The 21,702-nt window shown below is 34.4% G+C and overlaps 1 protein-coding gene across 2 annotated transcripts in view; it reads right to left on the reverse strand.

The window, feature by feature from the left end:
* Positions 1 to 21,702, reverse strand: part of BAZ1A (bromodomain adjacent to zinc finger domain 1A) — an 89,316-nt gene that overhangs the window by 21,956 nt on the left and 45,658 nt on the right. The window contains exons 8-20 of one of the 2 annotated variants that reach the window (XM_069558705.1): positions 21,128 to 21,227; positions 20,228 to 20,394; positions 18,079 to 18,174; positions 17,220 to 17,358; positions 15,783 to 15,929; positions 11,508 to 11,603; positions 11,164 to 11,388; positions 9,868 to 10,033; positions 9,310 to 9,423; positions 6,342 to 6,466; positions 3,036 to 3,632; positions 1,015 to 1,178; positions 186 to 340 (exon numbers count right to left, since the gene is read on the reverse strand). In XM_069558705.1, the coding sequence (XP_069414806.1) occupies positions 186 to 340; positions 1,015 to 1,178; positions 3,036 to 3,632; positions 6,342 to 6,466; positions 9,310 to 9,423; positions 9,868 to 10,033; positions 11,164 to 11,388; positions 11,508 to 11,603; positions 15,783 to 15,929; positions 17,220 to 17,358; positions 18,079 to 18,174; positions 20,228 to 20,394; positions 21,128 to 21,227 (2,291 nt within the window). The remainder of the gene's footprint in view (positions 1 to 185; positions 341 to 1,014; positions 1,179 to 3,035; positions 3,633 to 6,341; positions 6,467 to 9,309; positions 9,424 to 9,867; positions 10,034 to 11,163; positions 11,389 to 11,507; positions 11,604 to 15,782; positions 15,930 to 17,219; positions 17,359 to 18,078; positions 18,175 to 20,227; positions 20,395 to 21,127; positions 21,228 to 21,702) is intronic. The other variant, XM_069558706.1, reaches the window with a different exon arrangement.

A 21,702-nucleotide genomic window follows, 5' to 3' on the forward strand; every position in this document is an offset into this window, starting at 1 on the left:
TTTAGTACTAAGAGAGGTAACAGAGAACTTGCGGTTTACCAAAATCGTCATTTCAGTGGTTATAAATATTAATGTCCTCACAATAAGGTTTTAAGACAATTTTTTGAAGAAAAACATTTTCTTAAAAACAAACATAAAATGGCAAGAAAAAGTGACAGTTACTTTAGAAAAATCCTTTTTTGTACCTGTCTTTTACTATGACCTTTGCTTGCTCATCAATTTCCATCTCCTCTACCTCTTCATTCACAGTTTTAATTATCCCGTTTTCCTTGTTTTCCTCATTTAACAGCTCATACCGTCCACTTTCTAATGCTGACCTCCAGACGTGTCGGTCTGTAACCTGTAACAAAACTCAAATTTACTAACGCTGAAAAATGACATGTACTTTTCCTAAGAAGTATGAAGTTCAATGTACATATGAAAAATTCATGAATATTCTAGAACAGATTGTGAATCAAAAAGAGATCTAAAAATAAGGTTACTAAGTGGCCAAAATGGAGTTCATATTCATAGATGGAAGCTTTAATACCTTACTCTCTATATAGTGAAATTATAAATGACTCTAAGGTTGGTCACCTGACAGTAGTAAAAAGTGACAGATGATAGCAAAGGAATGAATAGAACACACATATCAAGCATGAATTACTTACAGATTTTAAAAAGGTAACAAAGAAACCAATAAACAAACCAGACTCAGCAGAGCAGGCAGGAGCTAGTCAAGGAAGAAGAAAATATCCTTATACATTTCAACATCTTGGATGAAAATACCGTAAAACAGATCTTTTTTAAATACCAAAAGCTAATATTAAAAAAGGTTTTAAGCAAGACTTCTATCTATCTATATATAATTTGATACAGGGAAATAAAATTAATTATAAAAAATGCATCACTCCTGCTATTTATTCAGAACATACATGCCTTGACTATATCAAATAAGTTAACAAACATAAAATATCAAATAAGTTACCAAAATTCTGGTAATTAGGCAAGTTAAAAATGGGAACAGGTACAAACCTTGATTGCGCCTAATGTTCCTTGGTAGATTCTGTCTTCAATATCCAAAAGAAAATCTCTCAGCCTCAACTCAAGCTGTCTTTCTGCAGACATCTGGGATGGATCATACACACTGGAAGATCTTCCCCGACAATATGTAGGTTTGCTATCAGTTTGAGGTTTGTCTGAAATAGTTAGCAAACATCTCTATTATGATTTTCTTGTTAAAAAATATAATTATCCATTTGACTGTATGATTGTGAGACAGTGGATATAAAAACTCTTAGTAAGTCCTCAAGTATGGGGAAAAAAAGAAGCAAATGTTTGCACATCATTTATCTTATAAGGGACTTGTATCTATCCAACAGAATATATAAAGAACTCTTACAGCTCAATAAAAAGACAAATAATACAATTAAAAAATGAGCAAAGGATCTGAACACACTTTTCTTCCTTTCTCGCTCTTTTTTTTTTTTTTGCTGTGCCATGAAGCTTGCAGGATCTTAGTTTGATGACCAGGGATTGAACGCAGGCCCATGGCTGTGAAAGTGCTGAGTCCTAACCATTGGACCACCAGGGAATTTCCTTGAACACATTTTTCTTTGGCCAATAAAATCATGAAAAGATGCTCAACATCATTAGTCATTTGGGAAATGCGCATCAAAACCACAATGAGATACCACTTCACACCTCTACAATAGCTAGAATAAAAAAGTCTGATAACAAGCATTGAGAGGGGTGTGGAGAAATTTAACCTTCAATATGAAATAGTGAGCCACTTCAGGAAACAGTCTGATGACAGTTCCTCAAATGACTAAACAGAATTACCATAGTGTGTAGTGATAATGTGTGCATGCCAAGCTGCTGCAGTTGTATCCAACTCTTTGCAACCCCATGGACTGTAGCCCACCAGGCTCCTCATGGGATTTTCCAGGCAAGAATACTGGAGTGGGTTGCCATGCCCTCCTCCAGGGGATCTTCCTGACCCAGGGATCAAATCTGAGTCTCCTGCATTGCAGGCAGATTCTTTGCAACTTGAGCCACTGAGGAAGCCATATGATCCAGTAATTTCACTCTTAGGTATATACCCAAGAGAAACGAAAACATATGTCAGCAAAAATTTATACACAAATGCTCAAAGCAGCATAACAGCCAAAAGGCAGAAACAGTGGAAATGTCCATCAATTAACATATGGATAAGTAAAATGTACTAAAATGTAGTATACAATGAACATAAAGAGAATGAAGTACTGATATATAGTACAACTTGAATGAACCTTGGAAACATTATGCTAAGTAGAAGAAGCCTGTAACAAAAGACCATATATTACACAATACCAGTTTTGGGGATAATGAAAATGTTCTAAAATTGACTGTGTAAGATATCTAAGAATATGTAAAAAACTACTGAATTGTACACTTCAGGGTGAACTGTATGATAAATGAATTAAATCTCAAAAAAGCTGTTAAAGAATTGTGATCAACAATTTTTAGAGAACTAAAGTAGTCATGGTAATTAACCCTAAACTTAAGTTCATTCTACCTAGAAAACCCCATTTACACCTAAAAATGCCTTACTTCTCTTATTTGTCAACAGACCAGCCAGCAAATAGGAAATACTGCTACCTGAACTGTCCTTGCAGCCCATCTGCTAAGGTGTGATCCTGAACAGAACCTGTCCCTGGACCCTCAGCTAATACCTTCAGTGAGTGACCTCACCCACTATTAGATCTCAAAACTCGATGGTAACCCTAGTGCCTCAAGTATTCAATCTACTGATCAAACAACGAGCTCAGAAAGAGTATGTAACTTCTCATATTGTTAAGATGTGTTTCTCATAATCCAAGTGGAACCCAGGAGCATCTAGAAAACCTTATTTCTCTAACCAGCAAATTTCTCTAACTCAAGAACTGAGAGCATTGTCCAGAGGAAAGAGAAAGTGTTTTAAATACAGCTTTTGATAAGTTTGAAAAACGTTTACTCCTAAGCCAGAGATTACAGGAAAAGAAAAATAAAGGAAATAGGTTTCACTGAAAATTTACCTGAAAAATGAAATTTCTCTTCAGAAAATCGGGCTAGCTGTGCACATATTCTGCTTTTCTCTTGCAACAAAGTTTCTTTTAAGGCACTTTCTCTATGTCCTCTAGAGTTAAGGGCTTCAATCAGCTGATCCAGCTGTTCACAGGAACTGTAAAAGCACCACCGATTCGGCTTATGCACCGGTTTTGGCAGCTGCACAGTATCATCACACAGACTGTGGTCAATGCCGGAGGTAGATTCAGACGTCAAAGAATCTCCAGTTTTAGTGGATACCTGAGGTGCTTGAGACTGTACATTATTCTGAAATGATGAAGGTCTAGGCAACAGCATGTCTTCAGTGAGACCAGAATAATCCTCTTCAATAAACAATCCAGGAATAGAAGGGAAAATCCAATACCGCCTGTACATGCGGTCACGGCCCAAGGGAAAGATATTGGTACATGCTATGGCACTTTGGATTTTTTCTAAGAGCTCTTTCTCTTTTCGTTGGTGTTCCTGTTTTAAAGCTTCTTCCTCCTCAGCAGTAAGAGGCTCTCTTGTTACACAGTTGACCTCTTCTTGCCTCGTAAATTCTTTAAATCCATTTTGTCCCTTTTTTCCTGTCATTGAAACCATCATATTTTAATTTTTCACTAGAAAAACATGCCAAGCTACCCCAAGTTACTATATATTATGGAGTAAACTATGTGCCACTCCCACATACCCCCAATTTGTACAATGAAGTCCTAAACCCCAATGTGACTGAATTTGAAGACAGGGCCTTTAAGGAGGTAATTAAGGTCAGACTGATATCTTTAAGCAAGAGAAAGGGAGACCAGGGCACTCTCTGTCTCCACTTGTGGGTGAGGAAAGGTCATATGAAGATGCAGTGAGAAGGTGCTATTACCAGCTGAGAAAGGCCTCACCAGAAATTAACCCTGCTGGCACCCTGATCTTATACCTCCAGTCTCCAGGACTGTGATAAAACCTTCTGTCTCCATACTAGAGAGTGTGCCAGAGTCTGTCAGTTATTCTGCAAGATACATTCAGTCCTTCTTCTAAGGCAGAAGTTAGCAAACCACTTCTATGAAGGGCTAGGTTGTCAATATTTTAGGCTGTGTGGGTCATGTGGTTTCCATCACAGCTACCCAACTCTGCCACCGTAGGACGAAAGCAGTCACAGACAATATGCAAATGAATGAGCATGGCTATACTCAACAAAACTTTATTTATGGTCACTGAGTCTGAATTTCATGTGATTTTCACATGTCACAAAGTATCACTCTTTTTAATTTTTTTCCCAACTATTTAAAAATGTAAAAACCCTTTCACAGGCTCATGCGTGATATTAAAACGGGGCAGGGTGGATTTGGCCAATGGGCTGTACTTTAACAACCACTGCTTTAAGGTAACAGAAGCCTTAATTATTAGCATGCACACAGCAATCCAACAGAGAAGGCAATGGGACCCCATTCCAGTACTCTTGCCTGGAAAATCCCATGGCGGAGGAGCCTGGTAGGCTGCAGTTCATGGGGTCGTTAAGAGTTGGATACGACTGAGCGACTTCACTTTCACTTTTCACTTTCATGCATTGGAGAAGGAAATGGCAACCCACTCCAGTATTCTTGCCTGGAGAATCCCAGGGATGGGGAAGCCTACTGGGCAGCTGTCTATGGGGTCGCACAGAGTTGGACACGACTGAAGCGACTTAGCAGCAGCAGCAATCCAAGAGAAGGACATTTCCCAGACCCTCTTTGCCCAGTAAATATGGCTACATGAGAAATTATTGGTCAAAGAGATGGAAGCAGAAGCAGTGTCTGTAACCTCAGGGTTATGCCTCTTTTTCCCCTTTCCATAGACAGAACGGAGACAGGGTGATAAATCATTTTGGAACATGAGGATGGCAGCAAACCTCAAGGATGACAGTACCAACAAGACAGAAGGAGCCTAGACTCGGCTGGCCTTTTACGCTATGTCGAAGCATTAGACTTCTCTCCTGTTTCAGTCACTGCCAAATTGTTTAAACGGTTGGGGGATATTTCTTCTCTTTCTTTTGACTGAAAGGGTTTGTGTAAGATTAGAATTATCTGCTTCTTTGAAATTTGGCAGAATTCACCATAAAGTCACTTAGGAATGATGTTTTCTTTATAGTAAGGTTTTTAATACTAATTCAAGATCTTTAACAGTTTAGGACCACTCACATTTTTAATCTTTGTATGAATTCATTTCTACAATTTGCAGTTTTTCTAGGATTTTGCTTTTTGCCCTCTATTTTCAAATTTACTGCTATTAAATTGTTATGTTGTCCCCTTATCTTTAAATTTCTACCCTATCTCTAGTTATGCTGCTTCAATTTTTAGTCCTAATTTTGTTTATTGTGACCCCTCACTCCCTAAAAGTCAATTCAACAAAGGTTTGTCTAGTTTGTGTCTTTTTCAAAGAACCAACTTTTGGCTTTGTTGTTTTTCTCTATTACAGTTTTATTTTCTATTAATTTCTACTTATATCTATTGTCTCCTTATATTGAGAGAGATTATTCTAGTTTTTACTTCTAACTTCTTAAATGAATGCCTAGAGCAATTTGCCTTTCTACTTTCCTAATATGTATTAAAGCTATAAATTTTCCTTTAAGTAGAGGGACTGTATCCAACAAGTATGGACTTGTATGGACTATATCCATCAACATGCAGTATTAATTAGCTTTAAATATTTTAAAATTTCTATTAGGGCTTCTCCTTTGAAACTCTAATTACTTAGAAATATGTTCTAAATTCTAATAGTGTAAGATTTGTTTTGGATTTCCAAATCAATTGCATTGTAGTCAGAGAATACAGCCTCCATGATATTGTTTAAGAGATTTTCTGTCCACTTACAATAATCATTTAAAAAATAATGTAAAAAAAGAGATACTGTCCAAATTAGAGGCACAGAATAAACTTAAGTATCTTAATAGTTATCAAATTAAAATGGTTAGAGATCCTCAGAAGTAACTTGTATCACAAGCTTTCAAAAAATGTATTTCTTTTGATCCAGCAACTTATGAGATTACTTCAAGGCAGCAGAGATTTCCATTCTCAGCAGTATGACACCAGTTAAAGCATTACTGATCTTTGCATCTCTAGCATCTAAGAGGCATTCAATGCTGAACTGGTATACTATAGAATAAAAATTTCTACTTGGTCAACATAAAATAGCAAATACAAAAAATCAACAACACACCTTGGAATCACAAATGGAAGTAACCTAATATATATTTCAGAATAGTGAATTAATAAAATGCCTTATCAATTAAAAACAAGCAAGCATGCCCTTAAGAAATTCTGTATTACCCCTTCTGCCTCTTTTATGTGGTCCCAGGTCATCTTCATCTTCAGTAACTGTATCTTGATCTTGTTCCTTTTGCTCTATTTCTTTGCTCTCAGTGCTAGTATCAAAATCTTCCCTTTCTTCCTCCCTTAAGAAGAAAAAAATATTTATAATTCCATTCACAAACTATTTATTGCCTGCGTATGCAGGGCCAGGGTTTATCCTTTAGGAAGTAGTAAACAAGATAATACAGTTTATAGTCTTACAGATAATTATATAAATCATTGTAAAATTAAAATATGTAATAAATACTATAAAAAAGTAATTCAAAATGCTATGAAAGCATTTTGAGGAGAACTTGATCCCTAGTCTCAGGGATCAAGTAATGCTCGCTTAAAGAAGTGACATTTAAACTGCAAGACTAAGGAGGCTGGGAGGGGTGAGGTGGCAGGTAAGAAGAAATCTTTGTTTCTAGAAGAAGGAAGAACATGCAAATTCACTGAGCTCAAGGGAAAAGGAAGAAGCTTCTAATTTAGACAAGAAGGTAAACAAAAAAGACGCAATTTAAGATACGAATGAGAAAAATCAGGGCAAGATCATACTGGGCCTTGTAGGGCATTATTCAAAGAGCAATGGGGGTAGGTGGGGAGAAGCTACAGGGAAAAAGTGGAAGAGTTTAGAAAAGGGAAATGACATGATTAGAAGGTACTCTTGTTGCTATGTGGAAAATCATCTGAGATAGAAAGCAGATGAGGGGAGGTCAGTGAAGAGGCCACTGTAATTAGTCCAGGTAGCTGGCTGGGAGGTAATGGTGGCTCAGAGTATAAAAGGAGATAAGTAGACAAACAGTATCGGGGAGAAGTAGATAAATTCAGATACAGTAAGTAGGAACAATATGGATGTTTTATCACTGTATTGTCCAAATCAAAACTAAAGTTGCATGGAATTTGAATTCCACCATTTATGTTCTACATTCAAAGAGTTTTACAAACTCAATGTATTCAGGAGCCAGAGGGATAATGTAAATGAGTGAGGTTAGATGAGTACAAACATATGAAGTGGTGGGATCTATTACATGTCTGATTTATTTTTTTTAAAAACTGAAGATATCACAAGGAAAAAATAATTGCAACTCTACAAGGCAATGAATATTAACTACATTATAGTAATCATTTAACAATATATACATTTATCAAATCATTATTTTATATACCTTAAATGAATTCACTATTTTATGTATAACTGACATAATTGGAAAAATGTTTGTAAAGTTTAAAAAAAAATTTGAGACATAGTTCACATACCATAAAAGTCACCATTTTAAAGTGTACAACTCAGTGGTTTTTAGTAATATTAACAAGGTTGTACAATTACTGCCTCTATCTAATTCATCATTTCAGAAGAAAAACTGGATAGCCATTTTCAATTCCTTTTCCCTACTGCCTCTGATAACCACTGATTGTACTTTCTGCTCTGGACTTGCCTATTCTGGACTTTTCCTATAAATGGAATACTCATATGGTCTTCTGTGATTAGCTCCTTTCACCTAGCATGTTTTCAAAATTCATCCATGTTATAGCATGTATCAGAATTCCACTCCTTATTTCTGAATAACATTCTGCTATAAGGATATACCACAGAAGCAGTATATCATTTTGTTTATCCATCAACTGATGGACTGGTGGGACATTTGGGTTGGACTGTTTTTTGGCTATTAAGAATAATGCTGCTATGAACTTTCATGTATACATTTTTGGGTGAATGTATGCTCTTAATTTTCTTGGGTACATACCTAGGAGTGGAATTGCTAGCTACATGGTAACATATGGTTTAGACTGTTTGATGAACTGTCTAAACTTATCCAAAGCAGCCACACTGTTTTACACATCCCTGTGAGCAATGTACGAGAGTTCTAATTTCTTTATTCTCACCAACATATGTTACCATCCCTCAAATGAAATACCGCCTTCTTAGTAAATGTGAAGTATCTCTCATCGTATTTCCCTAATGACTAACGATGTTGAGCATCTTTTTATGTGCTTCATATAGATCTTCTTTGAAGAAATGCCTGTTAAAATCCTTTGCCCGTTTTAAAAACTGAGTTGTCTTTTTACTATTGAGTTGTATGAGTTCTTTTATACATTCTGGATGTCAGACCATCATCAGATATACGATTTATAAAAAATTTTTTCTATTCTCTGGGTTGTTTTTTTAACTTTCTCAACAGTGTTCTTTGAAGCACAAAGCACCAATTTTGGTGAAGTCTATTTTTTGTTTAGTTGCTTGTAGTTTAGGTGTCATATCTATTATTAACTTTTTTAAGGTATCCAAATAAACTCCTTAGAGTATTACTGATGGTCATATAAAATACAACTGTTCCAAGTTTGTGACCTATGATCTTGAAATGTAACAGGTATTTTTACATGTAAGTATAATCAAAAGTCAATACACTAAATTTGGAATACTGAGGTTTTTAGAATTTCTTTTGCAGATTTTATTTTAGAGTGATTATTTCTGCTAATTTTGAATATGATTTGCCATCTACAATATAGGAAAAATTCCCACTTGTCTTCACAGCCAATCTTCACCCCTAATATGTCAATATGTAATAAAATACTTTAGGCAGTCACTGAATTATTTAAGGTGCTGACATCTTCTCCCTCCACCTTCTGTCAAAAGCTCCAATTTCCTCCTCAAAAAGCTTGAAGGAACTCTGTGAAACACAGAGTACAACTGTGATGATGGTGGTGGAAGGGAGAGGTACTATTAGTAATGCTGGAATGAGTTTTAGATTCCCTGAAAGTGCTTTAAAAAAAAAAAAACTAACACATGTATATCTGAGGACTCTCTGTATGTAAACTTCATAGGCTTGCTGACACTATTACAAAACTACAGAAAATTAGTTTTCTAAAACTTTGGAAAGCAGTTGAGAGTTTAAGGTGCTGATTTTTATTCTTTATGTAGAGATAAGCAGTGTAATTCAAACCATACCCAACAGATATATCTGCAATTGAATTTCTTTGCTCATCTTCCTTTAGTTTTTCTTGTTTCTCCTTCATTTTTTGTTCTTGCTCCTTAAGTTTTTCTTCTTTCCTTTTACGAATTCTGAAAGTTAAAATAAAATATTACAGTCAATATGATACTTCTTACTTTTTATCTTTAACCATTCAATTACAGAAAATGCTCCAAATGTTATCACAAAACTATAAAGTAATCTATTCATAACCTTTCAGTGGTAAGCCAGTGCCACATTACAGCCCAACATGGTTTTATTTTTTTAATAAATTTTATTATTATTATTATTATTTTTTGCTGTGCTGTACAGCATGTATGGGATTTTAGTTCCCTGATCAGGGATTGAACCCATGTCCCTTGCATTGGGAGTGTGGAGTCTTAACCACTGGACTGCCAAGAAAGTCCCCAACATGTTTTTAGAGGCAAAGAAATAAACAGCTTTCAAATAAATAAATAAATAAATAAAATTTAAAAATTAAAAAGAAAAGAAATAAACAGCTTTCATTAGCACAATGGACTATAATTATCTCTCACCTAGCAGCTGCTTCTTCCCTCTCTTTTCGATGTTGTTCTGCTTTTAACTCCCGGAACTCCTGTTTTGCTTGTCTTAATATGTCAACATAATCTTCAATGAAATCTCTAGTAGAAACTAGGGTCAGTAGTTTCCCACAGAGAGCATGAAGTATCTTCATCTTTTCTCCTGCCAAAAATTGGTAAAAAACTTCTAGATTATCAATAACAATAAAAAATTTAATTTGTGGCTCAATGTGAAAATATTTAATAAAGACTAGGGAAGAGTCTCTTAAAGTCAACTAGGCTAGTGGCATTTATGGAAAAAAACAACTTTGAATGCATTTCAAATACTAATAACTACTAGTTAAACAGACATGACAAACTTTCTAATTGCAAAGAGTTAATTTTTAAGTTTTAATTTTAGGGTTATGTAGCTTATGTATGAAGTTCAATTCAAAACTAAGTTATAAGCACATGAGACACAAAACATGGATTCGATCCTTGGTACGGGATGATCCCTTGTAAGAAATGGCAACCCACTCTAGTATTCTTGCCTGGAGAATCCCTTGGACAGAGGGAGCTTGGCAGGCTACAGTCTACATGGTTGCAAAGAGACATGACTAAGTGACTGAGCACGCATACATGCACACACACACACACACATGCACAAATGGCAATAGGCAAACTGCTACTCAGAAAAGACTGTACAAAAACACTACCATAACTTTTAAAAATTATATGAATGTTAGATCAACTATACCACAATAAAAATTTTTTAAACTACATGACTCTTAGAAATTAAGTACTGTTATTATATGTTTCCTTAAATAAGCATAATAAATTCAATACTATATACTTGTACATTACAATTTTTACTTTTATCTATAAAAGGAAGTAAAAAATAACTCTTTATTTTAAATATTGTGCCTCACTGCTCAAACATTTAGTCAACTGAAAGTTAGAATTCTGCAGCTACAGCTTACATTTCTGATATATTAATAAATAAAAATTAAAGCTAGCTAATTCTCACAATCCTTCTAGACTTACTAGATGTAGTAAACTAACCACACATTTTTAAAGTAATAGAAAATCCAAAGGAAAAAAAGACAAGAAAATCATACATAATTAAAGTTAATATGAATAACAACTATAGTTAATTTAGGTCACCATTTGTATTCTGACATTTTTTTTTTAAAGAAAGACTGCTTTCTTTCTTTCTCTTTTAAAACTGAGTGTCATCTAAAATTTTCTCATCAGCTACCGAGTATTCTGGGCATAAGTAGGAAGGTTATACAAATTCTAACTTGCAAAGTTTACCTGGTGTCAAATCATACACTGAAGTGCTTGACAGTTTCTTCACTAGGCTGGGGTTGCTCAAACGAAGCTCCATGCAGGCATCATCTGTAGCATCAAACCCTCCTCGTTTCTGATACCTGTACTTCGCATTTGCTGATGTTACATCAGCACCTGAAGCTAAGATGTGTAGTCTGAGGATTTCAGAAAGAGTGCAGCTATCGAGATCCAAGCTTTTCAAACTGCAGCCTATAGTCGTTAAAAATGAAACAGTCATTTAGAATGTAAACAATAAATCCTCAGTAATGTAAAATATACCTTTATAAAAGTAAAAAGGCAATCAAAAAAAAAAAAAAACCCACACATACCCTGATGCAACTGCGGCCATGCAGCTGCCAAAGATGCAACTGCAGACAGTGCAGATTTTGTGGGGTCTGTATCTTCATCCAAAGCCTCTGTTAGATCTTTAAGGAAATAAATACTTTATTCTAGTGCAAATCAAAGCTTGAATATCTGGGAATAATGCCCTTTTAAAATGATGAAAGAAACAGCAAACAGCTTAACATTCAGGAACCTCAAAAGAACCGACACTAGGAACCACAAGCATCATTCACATTCTGCCTAGGCTCCAACTAAAACTATAAATCCTAAGACATGTACTACACACTAATTTTCCCCTTACTTAACATAGAGAAGACAATTTCCAAGTTACCAACAAGATACACATACACATTCCAAAAAAATGGTAAAATACACTTTAAAATGAAAGACAAATTTCCTTGCTCAATATAACTTTAAAAAAAGTCTACTTTGAAAATCAAAATCTATTTGAAGATATCCAAATTTTTCATAAATATTTAATTACGAATACTCAATCATAACAAAGTATAAGTTGCAATCATCACAAAACCAACACAGAAAAAGAGCTAAAAGAACTTAAAGACAATACTACTGTCACTTAACCACAGATTTATCTCTTCATTTAAATTGCCTGTTTTTACTTTGAAAACTCTGATCCATGAAACAATAGGAAGATATCCCTGTATTTTCTAAGTAAATTGCTTCAGCTTTGAAAACAGTGCTTAAGCTACAAATAGAACCAAAGAGCAAGTCTACTGACACAAATATATTTAAACCATTAGGATATATAATTATTCCTTACATAGATAATAAAATTAAAATGTCACCAATGAAAAAACTTTAAGCTGATAAAAAGCCCTTCTGCTCTACCACAGTAGACACAGCTTCAGACTAAGTCTCAGATAATGTAAACTCTACTCTTAGCTCTGTCCATCCCTAGTTCCTACTTATGTATCCTTTAAATCAGGCACTTAATTGGCTTCATTTTTTTTTATAGCGCTAAGTCAAGATCAGCAGTTTTCAAATTCTTCAAGTATTTCTTGGAAGCACCATATAAAGTGAATGGAGATGATAATCCTGCTCATCCATCTTTTCAACTCTCCTACACTAGCAGGGAGGAATCCCTGCACAATCTGTAGGCCTCCATGGATTAGAGCTGGGAAATCACTGAGCTAACCTGGTTCTGTGGTTCCTTCATTTTCTACTTTATGATTCCCTCCTCAAAGTTCAGAAGCTGAAAAAATGAACCTTAGAGAAAAGAAGTGCTGTTCTTTACTGAAGGAAAAAGGCCCTTTGGGATTATGTCTGATTACAGCTACTGACAATTCCACGGCATTTGAAGCATAAACAGTACCACACAGGAGAAGTTACCTAACTAAATGTTACATATATACCTAAGTTATTTTTACAAGGCCATGAATTTAGTTGAAATGACAGACATTATAATGTTCCTCGCCAGGGAAATACTAGATGTAAAACTTTTTTCAATTTTCATTTTACATATAAAGCCAAACAAATTTAAAATTAATATAGGCACTCTAAAATTAACAAGTCCTAGTTAAAAAGCTGTATAAGTGTACTGGCTCTCTTCCTTTGCAGCAATTCAACTTATTTTATTTATAGTAAGTAATAATTTCCTAGGACAAAGGCTGTAAAGGCCTCAGGAAATGGACAACCAACAACATGACAATTTACTTTTAGTTGTGTTCAACATACTAAAATACATATTCTTCAACTCAACTATCTACCAAATTGCTCTTTCAAGAAACCATAAATATCATTCTAGGATTTATTTGCTGAGATAGTCACTTGGATACATCATACCAAGAGAATACAGCTGAACTGTGTGGGGGATGACCACCTGAAACAGATACATTTATCATCATCGTAATCTAGAATCAGGTACACATAATTTCAACACTAAACAATAACATCTCAGCAACACACAAAACTATTACATATCAGGAGAATGCTTCTGTCCCTATACTTGTGAAATGCATTGAAGTTCATGATGTAAGACTAAAGAGAGGAAATGATATTTATAATGTAAGAGTTAAAAAACTACTGGTCAAAATTTCTAGATTTGATATAAAAAGAAGGAGGCCAAAAAAATTACATGTTCTTGACAGATAATTACTTCTTTGCCATATTATAAGGTAATAAAATGTAATCATTATGAGGCTCCAGTCCAGAGAGCCTGAGTTTGTATCCATCACTTCTTATTAACCACATGTCTTTGGGCAAGTTAATTAAACTCCTTAAGACTAAATTTCTTTTACATATAAAGGCAGAAAATAATTACATCTTCCTTATAATGGTGGTATGAGGATAAAACAACACATATATGGTGTCTTACTAGTTACACAATCACTTACTCTCTACGTGATCTTCAGTAAATGACTTCACTGAACCTCATGTTTTTTCATCATTGAGGTAAATACATGCTTTTATTGTTTGCCCAATTTCCCCATTTCTAAAAGGAGCAAGAAACACCTTACGTAAGGCCAGCTAATAAAGAAGTAAATAATATTTAATCCCATGTGATTATTCAGGTGCTTTCAGGAAGACTACGGAAAAGCCTTTTTGTTACTGAGATGGGAGAATATATGAAAAATAGCTGGGGGAACAGTCTGGGGCCCTTAATGAAACTGAAGTCACCATTTAAAATGTGGTAATAGGCAAATGAGAGAAGGGTGAAATTTTTGAAGTAATTTTTTCTCCCTCCATAACATTTAAATAGTTCCAAAAGAAGCAGTATTAATGGTCAATATTTATTCTGAGGTAGACTTTATAGACAGCTGGTATAGGAGGAGAGCTATAAAAATTACAGGAACAACAAATCATGAATAGAAAATAAAATGGCAATACAAACATCAACAGCTACATATATTTTTCCTTTATATTAGCTGCTTTTCCAAGACAACTTCCTTTTGACCCCACTTTTTATCATTAAGGCTTCCAAAACTACAAAATTCACCTAATTCAAATCCTGAATTAAAGAAAGCTTTATGTCTTGTATTAAGGTCAGAATTTGGTCAATAACCCTGTGATGTTATTGGTCATTAAGACAACCTAAAGGCTAAAAGAATGAATATATGTTACACAAAACAACACATACATGGTGTCTATCTTAGATCATCCATCTTTAGTGGTGGTACTTATCATTAGAAAATCTTTGGATGTTTTATAAACGGATATACCCCTCTCCCTTCCCTTTTATGAAATTGACTAAATCATCTGAGATGACAACGAAGACCACATTGCTAAAATGGCCTTGATAAGGGAGCTATAGTGATTAGCACTCAAGCAAGAGAATGTATTTTGCTTGAACTTAGGCTGCAAAATCAAAAGACAAATGAACTGACTACATCCTCATGACTCTATTGCTCCATCGACCAGGCATAAAGGAATTAGCTCAAATTATCTAAGGCCAACCATGCTACCTGAATGGAGGAATGTTCCATTTTTTTTCCTACTAAGATTCTGCTATCAAGATGGCGCCAAACTATTTATCGTGTATTTCTACGTAATACACTTAAGTTTATTTAATGGTCCTATCTCATAGGTGGCAAAATTCACAGAGAATATTATTCAGGAAGTCAAATCAACCTGTTAATATAAATGCTTAACAATTCCTCTGATTGAGGTAAATCCTAAATAAAATCCTAAATAAAACAGTAAACTTTAATACAGAGTAGAGTTACTCTGTATTAAAAATAAACAAGATTTCCCCAAGAATTATTCCTACATTAATATGTACCATACAGACTCAAGATACTTAACTGTATAGAAATTAAAGAGCGAAATTTCTAGTTCAAACTAGCAAAATTTAAAAAAATTAAATGTTACTTAACTCTGATCTAAAAATTATCAGATATGAAATGAAATCAGTAATACTTTTAACTTAAAATATTAATAACAACAACTGAAGTATTTTCTTGGATGGGGACAAAAACTCAGTGCTATTCAGTAAATTTCTTGGGATTACAGATACTGGTCAATGAAATTTGTAAGGTTCCTAAATCACAGGAGAAATCTAAAGGAATAAAAAACAAACGGGGTGGGGGTTGCAGCATTTTTAAGGTCATCAGAAACAGGATATATTAAAACAAAGCTTTTGTAAAACAACTGATAATATGTTGCTAGTATATGACTCAAAAATCAAGTAACTTGAACAACCATGTTTTATAACTGTAAAAGCCAAGTTAATTTAAAATTTAAATAATCAAAAGTTTATTTCACTACAAAGCTACTATCAGCCAGCAATAATACTGAATTCTGACCTTTGGTGTCAGCATCAGTTATTTGCTCTTTGGCTACTTCCTCTTCTTCTTCAGCTATCGCCTGGAAGATGGCAGTCAGGAAGAAAAAAAGCAATTCACATAGTGGGCCTTCACTGTCATTTCCTACAAGAGCTTCCTCTAACACTTCTGTGAATAAAATGTTTAAAATGAATTTAAAGTTCTGGTCACGTACTGGAAAAACAACTCCATTGGAACAATAAACATTTTAATCAACAATACCCTGTGTAACTATTTTCTTAAGTGCCCATCAGGTAAAGCCAAGTATTATTATTTAAGGCAAAATCACAAAATAATTTTTAGTAATTACAACAAAATCATAAGCCAAAAATCACTGCATTCAAAGAAAGTCAAATTAGCCTCAGTTGATACAATATTTCAGCTAAATTTAAGCCTGAGATGCAAATTAGTCATATATTAAAAATTATAATCTTACTCTAATTTGAGTAATCACACCAAAGATATTATTGTTGTCCCAGTGTTCTCAAGAGCTATGTGGGACATGACTGTTTACCAAATAGTACACATAAGAGGTAATCATCAGCATTAGCTGTAATCCTAATATTGTGTTCAGGTCATAAATGTTTCTCATCTAATTCACCTACCCTAAACGTCTTACCTCAACCAGCGTTGTTTAGACCTTCTTGATCTGTAAGGCACAGTGATTCATGCCTCACCTAGCTCATAAAGAAAAACTAAGGGAAAGTGAAAGCCCTCCTAAATAATGTAGTCGATAAAATAAGAGTGGCATTAAAATTCTTTTAGAATTTTTATTTGGATCTAAAGAAGATTATTTTTCTATTGGTTAGCTAAAAATCTAAAATGGGATCTAAAGCCCTTCTCATACTAATTTAGCTCTTATGAATGATGTACATACAAAGTAACAGTATGTAAGTGCAGAGGAGAAGCAATCACAAGTTAAAAGTTAGGCAGTAATTTATCTTCAAATATGGCTGTCAATCCCTCCCTTCCCTGCACTTACATACCATGCCACCCTCAAGAAATGAGGTCTATTCCTTCACCCCCTTGAATCCCAGCAGGCCTAACTAATGGAATATGGCAGAAGCAAGGCTTGCCAGTTCTAGGCCTGGCCTTTAAGAAAAGTGACAGCTTCTGTTTCCAGCCCCTTGGAGCACTCAGCTGCCACACAGGAAGTACAGGCTACTCTGATGAAGCGGGACACCATGTGGAGGAACACCGAGGTTCCAGGCATGCATGTGAAGAAGCCACCTTGAACATCGAGCCAAGTGAGCCTTCAGGTGACTCCAGTCCCAGCCACTGTGACTGTAATCACATGAAGGACCCCAACAGAGGCCTGGATAGCTGGGTCCAGTGACTCCATAGAACTTTGAGAGAGAATAATTTGTTCTTTTAAACCACTAATTTTAGGGTGAAATATCACACAGCAATAGCACTTGCCTAGGGTCACTCCCTCAGGAAACTCATCTTGAAGATCAAAAAGCTCCCCAAACGCGTTAAGGAACTCCAAAACCATCAGAGCATCACCAAAGATTTCAGGAGGTAGTCTAGTTTTCACTGGAGTTGGTTCTGGAAGTTCCTGCAAGATTAAATAATTTATGTAACTATTTGAATTAAACAATTTATATAACTATTTGAACCAAGTACAGGAAATTGTATAAAGACAGATATGATATATTCTTTACCTAAGAACTATTTCACATTTCTCAACCTTGGATGTTCATTATAATCACTTTTAGAACTTTAAAAATTATAGATGCTGTGGCTTTAATTCAACCTTATATCTTATACTAAATCACAGTCTCTAAATCACTTACTAAATTATTTTTTCTTTCATTCAACTAACAGCATAACTTTAGGTTGAGCTATACTTCTGACTACATTTCCCAGTTACAAGCGACTTCTAACCTAGATTCTGAGGCCAAGGCATAAGCCATATCAGTATGATCTCTAATGTGGTATTTTCCTTAGGATATGGAACAAAATTAATCCACCATCTATTGTCTTAGAAATGGTTCCATATAAAACGAGATGAATGAGTTTGGTATATTTTGGTTATTTCTGGAGACAGGCAGAATCTTTGTCCAGTAACCACATTAAATGTTTGCCTGGCTTCAGTGGTTACTGGACTACCAAGGATAGCACAGATGACCAACTATTTCCACAGGATAAGAATCATTATCAAAGCTTGTTATAAAATACTAACAATGCTATCCTGGAACTCTAAATATACATATTTGCCTAATTGGCTATCTCCTCTGTTACACAGGTGTGTGAAAATCACATAAGGTGCTTATACCTTAAGGTCATCACATTCCATATCTTCTCTGGGTTTACTCCACTGTTTTAAGTATTCCATATACTTTTTCTTTTCTTCACGCAACTTCTCTCTTTCCTAAAATGAAAGGTATAATAAAAATTCTTATTTATAAGGCAGCATCGGCATCACCTCAGAGCTAGTAGGAAACATAAATACTTGTGCCCTACCTAGATCTCTTGAACTAGGAACTCTAGGGTTGGGACCCAGCAATTGATGTTTTAAAATAAGCTCTTTTGGGGATTCTGCTGTACATAACAGTGTTAAAACCACTGATCAAAACAATGCCTATCTGATAGAACTGCTACAAAGATGAAAGATGTTTGACACATAGCAACTCCTGGATAAATATTAATTCAATCTGACCTTGTCTATAGCAGTGCTTTTTCCACTTTAAATCAATTAGATCTCAAGTGAAGAGATAAGAGATTATTAGAGTACCTAAATAACTACCCCCCTTATATTTGTAATACATTAGTTTTCAAGATTCATTTAAACCTAATTAACTGCCTAGAGACACACAGAGGGGACAGTAAGTAACAGCAATATTAGAGTGCAACTGGTGAACGTTTTGCTCAGTTGGTCTTTTGACAACTTTTCTTCTTGGTTCTGGTATTTGAAACTGCAGGATAAATATTGACCCTAAAAAGTCTCTAGTAAAGCAGAATGTAAACAAAATATTTTGTTATAATTATTTCCAATAAATACGTTAACTATGTAATAATACATATGTTTAATGCATGTTAATATTCTTTCTTTGAAATTTAGCAACACTGAAAGTAAACAGATGTACACTTCTCAAGTTTAACAGAAAATACCTAGATAGTTACAGAACTTAACAGTGCTTTGAGTGGCCCGCTGAAATAAGCCCTCCCTCCGCCCAAATAATCCTTGTAGGGTGTAATAAGATGGGTATTTTCATTCACTGTTGCTAAGAATAGACATAAGTACAACAGATTTGACAAATAAATACCTATGTTCACCAGGTATAGAAAGTTTTTAACATGTTCTTACCCACTGACCTAGTATTTCACTTCTACAAATTAATCCAGAGACACAATCCAAAAACAGGAAAGACTTTTGTTCATAAATTTGAACAAAGTATCCTTGTTTATGAGCAAAAATTTGTAAAGTGGTTACCTGTATCTATTTGATTAAATATTATATGCAGTCACTAAAAATTTCACATTACTTATTTAGTAGCAGGACAGAATGTTTATAATAATGTTAAAATATATATATACAAAATTATAAATGCTGGACCTTATTCTTTAAGTGCCACAATAAAGATTAGAAATAAATTAATCAAAGTAATAATGCTATTTCTAAATATTACCATTTAGATTACAAGTGGTTTTTATTTTTTTCCCTTGTATTCTATACTTTCTGGAGTAAATACATATCAGACACTCCCTACTTCCATGCAAGGGCCTATCTGAAATAATTCAAGAAACACATGCAATTAAAATGAACAAACATGATCACCTAGGGTACTTGTGGTGGTTTAGTCGCTAAGTCATGTCCGACTCTTGCGACCCTATGGGGTGTAGACCACTAGGCTCCTCTGTCCATGGGATTCTCCAGTTAAGAATACTGGAGTGGGTTGCCATGTCCTTCTCCAAGGGTACTTGTGAATATCCAGAAAACCAATGACAATGATGGACTTCAGAAGAAACCAGCTATAGAATTCTCTAATATCTACTATTAAAGATGATAATAAAAGATTTGCTGAAACAAAGATACTTTATTCTTCAAGGAAAATAAGAACACTACACTAATTCTTAATCCTCATACATTTTATTGTATTTTTCTAACAATGTAGTTTACTTCTGAAAGTTTTATTTCCCTAAATATGGAAGTCTAAACAATGAAGAAAAGCAACATTAGAATTGTACTTTTGAAGAGGCTCTGAGGTATAAAGTCACTCATACATGTTGAATCTTAAATCATTCATTAAATTTTCCAAGGAAAATGGAGATATCCCAATACCATTTATCAGTGCTCTATGCACAACTATAAATGTAAATGGAAGTGATAAAAGAATTTTAAAATTAACCATGAATTTAAATATATAAAGTGTTGAATACTATTTACTATTTGTGGAGAGTATAACTAATATACTTGGATATACCTTTTCTCTTTCTATTTTAAGCCTCTCTTTTTCTTCTTTCTTCTTCAGTCTCTCTTCTTCAACAATTTTCTTTAATTCTTCCCTCTTTTTCTCTTTATCCTCCTTTTCTTTTTTCTTTGCCTCTAGGGCATCTGCTTTTTCTCTTTTTAATTTAGCCTTTTCAAAAGCTGTGGAGAAGATCAGACTTAGAATTGTACACAGAAAATAACATACTTTTTAAATGTAACAAAAGAACCTCAGAAGTATTTTAAGGTTTAAGTGAGATCAAGAGACACTCACAGAGGGAGTCAGCTGGTGATTAAAATGGGACGAGCAAGTCCTCTCTGTGTAAGACAAACTACTGCTATAGGACAAACACAAACCTGCCTTTGAAAGCCTTGCTACTCAAAGTGTGGCCCTAAGACCAGCAGCAAGGTAGCATCTTGTTGGAAATGCAGAATCTTTTCTCCCACCCAGGCCTACTAATTTAGAATCTTCATTTTAGTAAGATTCCCAAGTGATTCATGTATATAGTCACATTTGGGAAACAATGTTTTATAAGGCTGTAGGAATCAAACAAAAATGGCTAGAAACTGCCAACTTGTGCTTAATCTAGCATTAGGTCAGTTTAACAGAGGATATGTTATACCTTAAAATGTTGTTTTAAGAGATAAACAGAGGTCTCATTTATCAAAGAAATTAATAGTTATCTGAGGGAAAAAACTAATCTTAAGAAAGACAAAACCAGAAATAAGCCATTTTAGAAACATCCCCTACCTAGGCACAGAGAAATACACTTTTCTGAGACAAAAAAAGGTATTAAGAGGGCCGACAACAAATGACGGTGAAGGAATTGGAGACATTTATTAAGCCTTTTCTGTTTGCCAAAATCTTTGGTATATCCTTTACATTAAAACTCACCCAGTGATTTCATTTCTTCTTGTTTTAAAAGTTTGTCTCTTTCCTTAGTAGTTTTGTTCCTATAACCTGCAATAGTCTGTTTATTGGCAATGCTGTCCTCCTAAAAAAAATAAAAACAAAACACACACATAAAAACCAAGAAACTAAAGTTGTAACCACAACTTTTACAAACTGGTTTCCCTTTTCTTAAACTTAAAAAATGAACACATTTAAAGCCCTCATCAATTATACTTTCTTTATACTAAGGTTTTATTCTAAAATATAATTGAACTTTTAATAACTCTAATCATAGTAACATATAGAATATCAGTTAATTCTGTAGTTCTACAAATCAGTACAAAAACCTCCCAGAAAAAAACAACCAGTAATACATAAGGGGAGCCTTAAAAATATGCATTAGAAAAAAAAACAAAAATATTTCAGGGAACTTAAACTAGCTGGAGTCTTAGACATCAAATAAGAAAGAGGCAGAGTAAATATACGTCAGAGACATTTTTGTAGTCAATATTAAAGATATCAAGTTTATTTTTACTTTCTTTCTTGGGAGATTAAGGTCTCTAGCTTGCTTAACTGTG

The sequence above is a fragment of the Ovis canadensis genome, chromosome 18 (assembly GCF_042477335.2).
Source record: "Ovis canadensis isolate MfBH-ARS-UI-01 breed Bighorn chromosome 18, ARS-UI_OviCan_v2, whole genome shotgun sequence".
NCBI classification, from domain to species: domain Eukaryota; kingdom Metazoa; phylum Chordata; class Mammalia; order Artiodactyla; family Bovidae; genus Ovis; species Ovis canadensis.